At 43.1% G+C, this 9,980-nt stretch overlaps 1 protein-coding gene across 1 annotated transcript; it reads left to right on the forward strand.

Annotated features, from left to right (window-relative positions):
• Window positions 1–7,272: 7,272 nt before the first annotated feature.
• On the forward strand, window positions 7,273–8,969 carry LOC131931708 (nucleoredoxin; the record flags this gene model as incomplete). The annotated part of the gene is given in 2 exon segments (XM_059288538.1): window positions 7,273–7,357; window positions 8,819–8,969. Coding segments are annotated over 2 exon segments (174 nt in total), but the record flags the coding sequence as incomplete, so codon positions are not given.
• Window positions 8,970–9,980: the final 1,011 nt, after the last annotated feature.

The raw sequence follows: 9,980 nt of genomic DNA on the forward strand, positions 1-9,980 counted from the left end.
GTTATAATATCCGGGGGATAAAAATCTGTATTTAGAAAGCAGGTAAGAAATTTGAAATATTCTATGCTAGGTGGCAAGGTAGGGCTAACTAACTTTACTAGATCTACCTGTAACTGAATATTAATAGACCTAGTCTATTGTTATTGGAGCTTAATTAATTATTAATTAATAACTTACTACAGATAGGCCTAAATTAGTTAAATTACCTTTAGTCTTTAGGTCTAATGACTAATTATTATTAGGCTTGGCTATAGATCTAGGCCTATTAGGCCTACTAATTAATTTTTAATTTCAAATCAGTTATTTTTGCTACAGAATTCCAAATACCTGTAGGTTTTTGTCATTTAGTTAGCACTAGTAGTAGTTAGTTTTATTTTATTTAATAATTTATGTAGGGGCTAAAGGATCATGACATTACCATTACTGCACTACCACATCACACGGTACTTTACAATTTGTAGTTTGATTGTAGATTTTAGGATTATATTCTGACACTTTGGTTAGGGTTAGTCTTGTGGCTTTGTCGATGACAGTGGATGATTAGGCTTAGTCGTTTTGCTTCGTCGTTGGCAGTGGATGGTTAAGGTTAGTCGAATGGTACCGCATGGTTATGATTAGTCTTGTGGTTCAACCATCTGCTTATGGATATCATTGACATTCTAGCGGTAGCGAGCGCTTGGCTATAATATATCACTACCAATTAGCCTAATTAAGTCTCCCGTCTTAACCCCCTTTCACCCATAGTATCCACTATATCTCCTACTTTGCAGTCAATCTGAAGTAGCTGGAATATCCCAGTACACAATTGGTTTAGCCGTACCACGTTATTGTCTTAACCCCCCCCCCCCTTTCCCCCATAGTATTCACTTTGCAGTCAATCTGAAGTAGCTGGAATATCTCATTACACAATTGGTTTAGCCGTACCAATGTGCGGCTAGGAATAATTTACACAGAAATATCGCGATTAGTGAGTATCGCTATCGACGATATGGTGTAGTATCGATACCGGTCACGCGTTAACCGCCGTTTATCTAGTCCAGGGCTTTGTGTTGGAGGTTCTTCTTACCGGTTAGCCGTACCCACCTATTGCTGGTACGATCGGTAGAGCGCTAGACTGCTAATCCGAAAGTCTTGAGTTCGAATCCTGGTCAAAGTCATTAGAGCGTCCCTGAGTCCACCCAGCTCTTGTGGGTACCTAACCCATGTTAGGGAAAGTAAAGGCGGCTGGGCATAGTGCTGACTACATTATCCCTTCGTATGCCAAGGTCAAGATACATATGAACTCCACTTCATCTGCCCAATTGATTTTTTTTAAAATAATGGATGTAAGACTGTTCAGCGGGATTTACATGTAAACCTAATACCCTACCCTTCTAAATTTAACATTTTAGTGTTATTGTTTACATTATAATTGAACATAACAAAACCAAGCTTTGAATGCATATCGTTCAAGTTCAACTCAATTTTGCGCAGCAGAATGTTATCATGATGTCTTCAAAACAGACAGAGGGGTCTTTTTTTTTCACCTCCACTCAAGACCCCCATTTACAACGTACACAGTCAAAAACACACGATTGTCACCGCTATATCTGTCTAGCTTAGACCAAACACCACTCCCCCCCCACCCTTACCCCCCCCCCCTCACCCCCCCCCCTCACCCCCCCCCCCCTCACCCCCCCCCCCCCCCCCCCCCTCATGTCACGTCCGGAGCAAAGAAAAGTTTGAAGCGATAGGAAATGTTTGTTTTAGCATTAAATAAAGACGCTTTGTTTTAGTGGGCTGCGTCGTATTGCGGGCGGGGATTACTTAAACTTCAGTCCCGAGCTACCTGTGCAAATCTCCCTTCATCCTAATGTTTTCATAAGGAAACTTAATAGATTTGACTGCTTTGTTTATGAATACGCTTAATCCTATTCCTTAAATTAGTTAAACGTTGTGCAGATTGTTACAATAATTTTAGCTTGTGTGCCTAGTTTAAGGTTTAGATAAAGGTTCTGATTTAGAGCGATAAGCTGGTATTGATTAATTTAATTATTTTATGTCCTAGTCAAGATCGATCTACTTTAGTGCTCTATCACGATACTAGTTAGGTGCTTAATTTCTAACAGTGTCATGTAGTGCCATAATACTGGCTTTGTATGAGAAATAGTGTTGAGGTAATAAAGATACGTTCCTCTTTAGTTTAGAGCTAGCTATCCATTGATGAAGTTAGTTCATGTTTTCTTTACCTCGGCTTATGGGGTGGTGCGGTCAGAACTATGCCCAGCCGTTTTTACTCTCCACAATGTAAGTCAATCAGAGTTCTGTGGACTCAGGATCGTCCTACAGGTCATAAGTCCGAACCGAGATCCGAACTCTAGACCTTCGGGCCAGCAGCCAGACGCACTACCACCCGACCACACCATGAATAATATTACAAGTCTGTTAACAACATTACGCACTTGTGTTCAAAAGCGTCCAGTGTTAGTACGACTACCGAGTGTTAAGTATTGTTAAAGGTTAAAACACAGCATTTTATATTTTGTTTTAAAAACAAACCACCTGCGGTTTTACAATAAATGGCGCGTTGGTTTTGTCGAAACACACTGTCTCTATTTTAGCTGAGTCGGTCTGTATTTGAGCCCCCCCCCCCCAATCCCCAGTTTTCACACAACAAATAAAGCTCGCGGCTGCAGACCAACAATGCGAGCATGTAACAGTGCCAACAGGTAACATGCCAGTATTTACCTGTGTTCAAGCTACAGGTAACATGCCGATGTTTACCTGTGTCTGCTACAGGTAACATGCCAGTATTTACCTGTGTTAAAGCTACAGGTAACATGCCAATATTTACCTGTGTCTGACCCAGGTAACATGCCTATGTTTACCTGTGTTAAAGCTACAGGTAACATGCCAGTATTTACCTGTGTTAAAGCTACAGGTAACATGCCGATGTTTACCTGTGTCTGCTACAGGTAACATGCCAGTATTTACCTGTGTTAAAGCTACAAGTAACATGCCAATATTTACCTGTGTAACTACTACAGGTAACATGCCGATATTTACCTGTGTTACTGCTACAGGTAACATGCCGATATTTACCTGTGTTACTGCTACAAGTAACATGCCGATATTTACCTGTGTTACTGCTACAGGTAACATGCCGATATTTACCTGTGCTACTGCTACAGGTAACATGCTATTTACCTGTGTTACTGCTACAGGTAACATGACGCACCTGTGTGTCTTCTACAGGTAACATGCCGATATTTACCTGTGTTACTGCTACAGGTAACATGCCGATATTTACCTGTGTTACTGCTACGGGTAACATGCCGATATTTACCTGTGTTACTGCTACAGGTAACATGCCGATATTTACCTGTGTTACTGCTACAGGTAACATGCCGATATTTACCTGTGTTACTGCTACAGGTAACATGCCGATATTTACCTGTGTTACTGCTACAGGTAACATGCCGATATTTACCTGTGTTAAAGCTACAGGTAACATGCCGATATTTACCTGTGTGTCTACTACAGGTAACATGCCGATATTTACCTGTGTCTGACACTCAAACATCTGGCAAACAAACGGCCTGATCGATGTCTACTTTTTCTTCAGTTTTTACCCACAAACCCTTGAAGTAAGGTGACCACAGGTGGTTAACTCACCCCTCCCCCAACCCTTGAAGTAAAAACGACCACTATTTAAGAACTCGTTCTCTCCCCCCTCCCTCCAACCCGCAAATTAAGATGACCACTGGTCCTTAACTCGCCCCCCCCCCCTCCAATTAAGAAGACCACTTGTTATTCTCACCCACCAGATCGAAGTTAGATGACCACTGGCTACACAGAGCTCGCCATAGGCGTGACCACATCCCACCACCACCACCACCAAGTTTCCTACGCTGATACACAAATCTCAACCTTTGTACAATTATCCCTGCACATTTGTCGTTTCCAACCGTAATAGTTAAAGTTAGCGCCACAACCCACCTGCCTTTTACCCCCCCCCCCCCCCCCCCCCGGCCCACGGACGCTGAACACACCGGGTCAAAGGTCAAAACAATTAGCCCATCCGAGGGTTGAAAAGCTCCGGGACCCCGCGATAAATCTCCACCCCGATAATATCTCGAGTTTGATTCTACGGACGTACCGTACTCGCGAATTTTAAAATCAGGATCCGTATTAGGCCACCCGTGAAGTCAGGGGGGGGGGGGGGATTTCGCGGAAAGGGGAGATAATGGAGACTTTGCTTGCCCTTTTGAAGGAAGAAAAATACTAGATTCAACGCTAGACTTAACGTCTATGGGGGGGGGGGGGGGATTTTTATTTAATTTTATGTTTATTGGAAGAATGAAAGAAAATTAAAAGCCTCGTTTGAAGTTTTATTGCATGTTCTGTGTGACGGTCGGGAGTTGGATGGTTGAGTGAGAACGTGTGGGAAATGTGTGGGATTGTCGTGTGAGAATGTGTGGGGAATATGTGGGAAATGTATGTGATTGTCGTGTGAGAATGTGGGGGAATGTGGGGAATATGTGGGAAATGTCGTGTGGGATTGTCGTGTGAGAATGGTGTGTGTGAAATGTGTGAGAATGTGTGGGATTGTCATGTGAGAATGTGGAGACGGGTGTGTGTTGGGTACACATCAAAACATGACGTGTAAAATAAAGTTTCCCTTTCAAACCTGACGGTCTATAGGGGCAAGTGAAGTAGAGTTCACTTGTTTCTGTAACCTCGGCATATGAAGAGATAGTGTGGTCAGCACAATGCCCAGCCGCCTTTACTTTCCCTAACGTGAGTTAGGTACCCATCAGAGTTGGGTGGACTCAGGGACGGTCTACTGACTTGAACCCGGATTCGAACTCGAGACTTACGGGTTAGCAGCCCAGCTCTCTACATGACGTGTGCAGAAATGTAATAACCTGGTGTCGTATACGTGGTGTGCTCCACACAGTCTGGGGTAGATAAAGTCAGTTACACATAAGGGAACCAACAGTTGGTATTAGACATATTTGTTGATATGGGAACTAATACTTTATATGGGAACTAAGAGTTTATATGGGAACTATTAGTTTATATGGGAACTAATAGTTGATATGGGAACTAATATTTTATATGGGAACTAATAGTTTATATGGGAACTAATAGTAGACAAGAGAGTCTGTATTTGCTAGAACTGAGGAAGTAGAGTTTATATGAAATGTCCTTCTTTGCACTATTTCTCCATTGAGTACTGATGTCTAACAAAAGCTAGGTGGCGCGGGGATTGAGGGGGGGGGGGGGGAGGGCATTAGGTACCCAACAAAGTTCGGGGAACTGCGACGTAAGGTACGCAGGTACTAATGGGTTGTATTCTAAGGGGGGTAAGGGTGGATTAAGACCCAACCCCTTGTCTCTCCAACCGTTTGAATGGCAACAAAATCCGGGCCTCATGTGTATCCCAGACAGCCCACGACTTGCGACTGAACTTAAAAACTTGACGGTTTTCTTTGTTGATATTTTATGACAGAGTATCGTGAACTCGAGCAGTAAACAGGTGTATCGCTATAAAGGTACAAACTAGGAATTTCTTCCATTCAGCAATACCTGCCGGAGTGTTCACACATAGGCCTGGCGCCACGGGGCCTATGACATTACCCCCCTCCCCCCGACCATTACACCCCTCATGCTTATTTCCACCCCTCCCGGTAATAACCACATATTTAGACATATTCTCCCTGTACATTATCATGCTGCTTATCCCTATACTATCGATATCCATAACCTCCATATCCATTTCCCTATACTAACCATGCCGATATCCTTAACCAAATCATATCCCTATCGTCAGCTTATCCTATCGGTACCTCCATATCTAAATGACCGGGGGGTAATGGACAAGGAGGTATTTACTACTGTGGTATTTTATTGGACCAGGGGAGGAGTCATAATTATATGTATATTTGGATAATTCATATGGAAAGGTGTGGGGGGGGGGGGGGATGACCGGGATATGTGACTCCACTGAGTACTGTCCACGTCAGCTCTAGGTCGCAATAGTCGTTGAGCGGACGGACCAGGGAGACGCCCACTCTCGTAGTCTGATAGCGAGGGAGCAAAATAGCACTATCACACTATGTGACTTGGTTGTGAGAATTATGTAACCATCATTTATTTGTTGTTAACGCTCTTTGCTAATTAGCTTCACCCTCCTTCTCTACCAATCATAAAACTTATAATCTTATAACCCATCTAGCTAATACATATTTGGTAAACTTTATTGCTATATTAAATAAAAGAATATTTCTAAAGGGAGAATTATTCTTAGAATATAAATTAAATGCATTCTATAATAAGGTTTATGTCTATAAATAGACCTAAATATTGACCTATAGTTACGGATGTAAGCTTTGTAACATCTCCTCAGACACGTAGCGACACTTCCCGGCGCCCGGGGACAAACTTTCAATTTGGCGCCCCTCGGGAGCAAATTTTCAATTTGCACACCCCCTTCAATCTTTCGATTTGCAACCCCCCCCTTTCAAACTATTTAAAATGCAAAAATGCAGCTAAAATAACAATTTAATTTGTTTTTACAACCCATTTTGGCGCCCCCTAAGGTCTGCGCCCGGGGACATATGTACCCCCCTGCCCCCCCCCCCATTCGCTACGCCTCTGCATCTCTCAAGATTTCGACCCACCACTCGTATCTCTAACTTGTCGCCTTTGTTTTTCAGGATTGATTCAACTTTCTGACCAGTGAACTCGGGGTCAGTTCCCAGACCATGGCACACACTCTGGAATCTCTGCTGGGAGAGACGGTGACCCGGTCCAGTGGTCAGCCTGTTCCTGTGAGGTCACTGTGTGGGAAGGAGAGGGTACTCGGGCTTTATTTCTCGGCCAACTGGTCTCCACCGTGTAGGATGTTTACTCCCACACTCAGCAGGTACGTGTGGGTGTGTGTGTGTGTGTGTGAGGGTGTGTGTGTGAGGGTGTGTGTGTGAGGGTGTGTGTGTGAGGGTGTGTGTAAGGTGTGTGTGTAAGGTGTGTGTGTGTGAGGGTGTGTGGGAGGGTGTGTGTGGGAGGGTGTGTGTGAGGGTGTGTGTGGGAGGGTGTGTGTGTGAGGGTGTGTGTGTGGTCACTGTGTGGGAAGGAGAGGGTACTTGGGCTTTATTTCTCGGCCAACTTGTCTCCACCGTGTAGGATGTTTACTCCCACACTCAGCAGGTAGGTGGGTGTGTGTGAGGGTGTGTGTGGGTGTGAGGTGTGTGTATGAGGGTGTGTGTGTGAGGGTGTGTGTGTGGTCACTGTGTGGGAAGGAGAGGGTGCTTGGGCTTTATTTCTCGGCCAACTGGTCGCCACCGTGTAGGATGTTCACCCCCACACTCAGCAGGTACGTGAGGGTGTGTGTGTGGGAGAGTGTATGTGTGTTGTATCGGTGTGAAGTATAACATGTCCCTGCTTTACGTTCATAAAGGTGTCTGTTTGATTATATATGTGTGTGAGTCGTCTTAAAAACGACTTGATAATGTTATGTCACATATGGACGATTCCTGTTAGCATCCGCTACTTAATCTATTTGGTCAACATAACAACTGTCTAGGTTCAATCTCAGATGTTGCTTTAGGATAGTGTATTGGGAGCCCGATAGCCGTGGATGGGGGTCAGGTTCGCTTTGGTTAGGTAGGCTAAAATAAATTAATAATTTTTGGCTTAGCTGTGCAAGAAAGTGACGCAATCACGGTGTTTTCACTTCTAGCTACTCTATTTTTAGAACAAAAGACTTCACTTATTCTGATTGGGCGGTTTCTTAACCTCAAGTCGACGACACCGTTCTGTCACTTGACTTTCGACTGAACCTGTATGCGCATGCATCTGGTTGCTAAAAATAACCACTTTGCCTCGTGTGTCCTGTGGATTAAGCCGGGGATTAGCGTTAAAAGTTTTGGCGGCTTATCTTATGTATCCAGGAAAAAAGGCAAAGATTTAGGGGCCAATGTTTGTACCTTTTCCAATGATTGTGTTTTACGGCTGTTTTTGTTAGACCGCTGCCGTCGCTTATCTTTGTGGAGTGCCGTATTAATCTTGTTAATTTGACGTATCAAACTTTGGTTGCCGAGCAGTCAACAAATATGTTTATCAGCAAGTTTTTTTTTTTTTTTTTTTTGCTATTCGGTTATTAATGCTTCACGCGGTAAATGGATCAACCACTACGTCATTACAGGGTACTAGATTTTGGTAGGCCTTAAAAAAAATGAAATGGTTATACATAAAAAATATAGCAATCCTTAACAAAACAAAACAAATTCTGTGTTAGATATAAATTCAACATTTTCCAAACGGTTTAACATTTGCCAAACAATATCAAATTTTTGTAAAAATAAAATATCAATATTCCGCCTGAAGTATCAAATCAAGACAAAAAACAGACTCATACACAATTATCACATCCAACAAGTACATTTGCCCAGAACATCTAAATCAGTGGTTCTTAAACTGTGGTCGATCGAACCCCAGGGGTTCCGCGAGTTCGTCTCGGGTCTTTCGGTCAAGACACACGCCCGACTCATTTGATTCACGATCAGATTTTGTCGGTATGGTCGAAGGAGTTATTAAAGGGGTTGGGTGAATGCGCATATAAAACGGGTGGGGTTCGGTACCTCCAAAAAGGTTAAGAACCACTGATCTAAATACATAACAAAACTAGGATTATAATATGAAAAATTAAAACCCTGAAAGGTATACACTGACAAATAAAACCTGACAGATATCAAACCCTGACAAATCTATCCTGAAAAATACCAACAGCCTCAGCTATAATTAGACTCGGCTAATCAGGACCTGTTGTTTTCAGTTTCTACGAGTCGCTGAAAGATGGTAGCACGGCGAGCAAAGATCACCTGGAGATAGTGCAGGTTAGCTGGGATAAGGATATCGAGGGCTACACGGAGTCGACCCAGTCAGCGCCCTGGTTGAGTCTGCCATTTAATCAGAGGGACCGACAGGTGAGAGACTTACCTGTGTCAATTAGGGGATACAAAAAATGATCGGGGGGGGGGGGGGGGGGTTGATGGAACTCACACGTTGATGGGGGATGTATCTGTTGTTGTTTTTTTTTTGTTCGTGTGCCTGTCTGATGTGTCTTGTTCCATGTCGCTTGTTCTGACCCCTTTTAGTTATGTCCTGACCTTCATCAGTGATGTCCTGACCCCCTGTCTGTAATGTCCTTATTCCCGTCAGTGATGTCCTTACCCCACCCATCCTTCATTGATTTCCTGACCCCCACTCCGTAAGTGTTGTCCTGACCCCCCTTCCTTCAGTGATGTTCCGACCCCGTCATTTGTTCTATCTTGACGCCAACCAATTTTCTGCATCATATCAATGACGTTCTGACCCCCACCCCGTTTTAAAAAAAAAAAATCCCTGCTAGTTTTGACTCGTTGCCGTGTAGTTGTCGTTTAGACCTTTTAGTCAATTCCTATGCATAACCATATTGCGTCTTTTAGATCAACCTTTGTCCTTTTCTAAAACCTTCCTTTTTTGCTATCTTTATTTGTATCTTTATTACTTTTTTCTTTTCAGTAGCTTGTGCCCTCTAAAACTCGCTAAAACATGTGTATTTAAAGCCCTCTATAACTCGCTAAAACATGTGTAGTTAATACACTCTAAAACTCACTAAATAATGTGTAGTAAGTTCGCTATAAAACTCTCTAAATAATGTGTAAGTTCCGTCTAAAACTCCCTAAAACATTTGTAGTTAATGCCCTATAAACTCGTTAAAACATGTGTAGTTAATGCCCTCTAAACTCGCTAAATTATGTGTAGTTAGGGCCTTACGCCGAGAGCTATCATGTCTTTGTTTACGCTAACAATACACAACAGTACTTGTGTGATAAGGCTCCAGTACAAGTATGTTTATAGCTTCACTGGCATTCCATAGCTGGTAGCTCATGCGTGGAATCCTGTGTCCTAATTGAAGGTTTGACAGCTCCAAAACTCGCACGCCTAGACATTCC

Source organism: Physella acuta, unplaced genomic scaffold (genome assembly GCF_028476545.2).
Source record: "Physella acuta isolate Inbredline_101_S28 unplaced genomic scaffold, ASM2847654v3 ptg002011l, whole genome shotgun sequence".
NCBI lineage: Eukaryota > Metazoa > Mollusca > Gastropoda > Physidae > Physella > Physella acuta.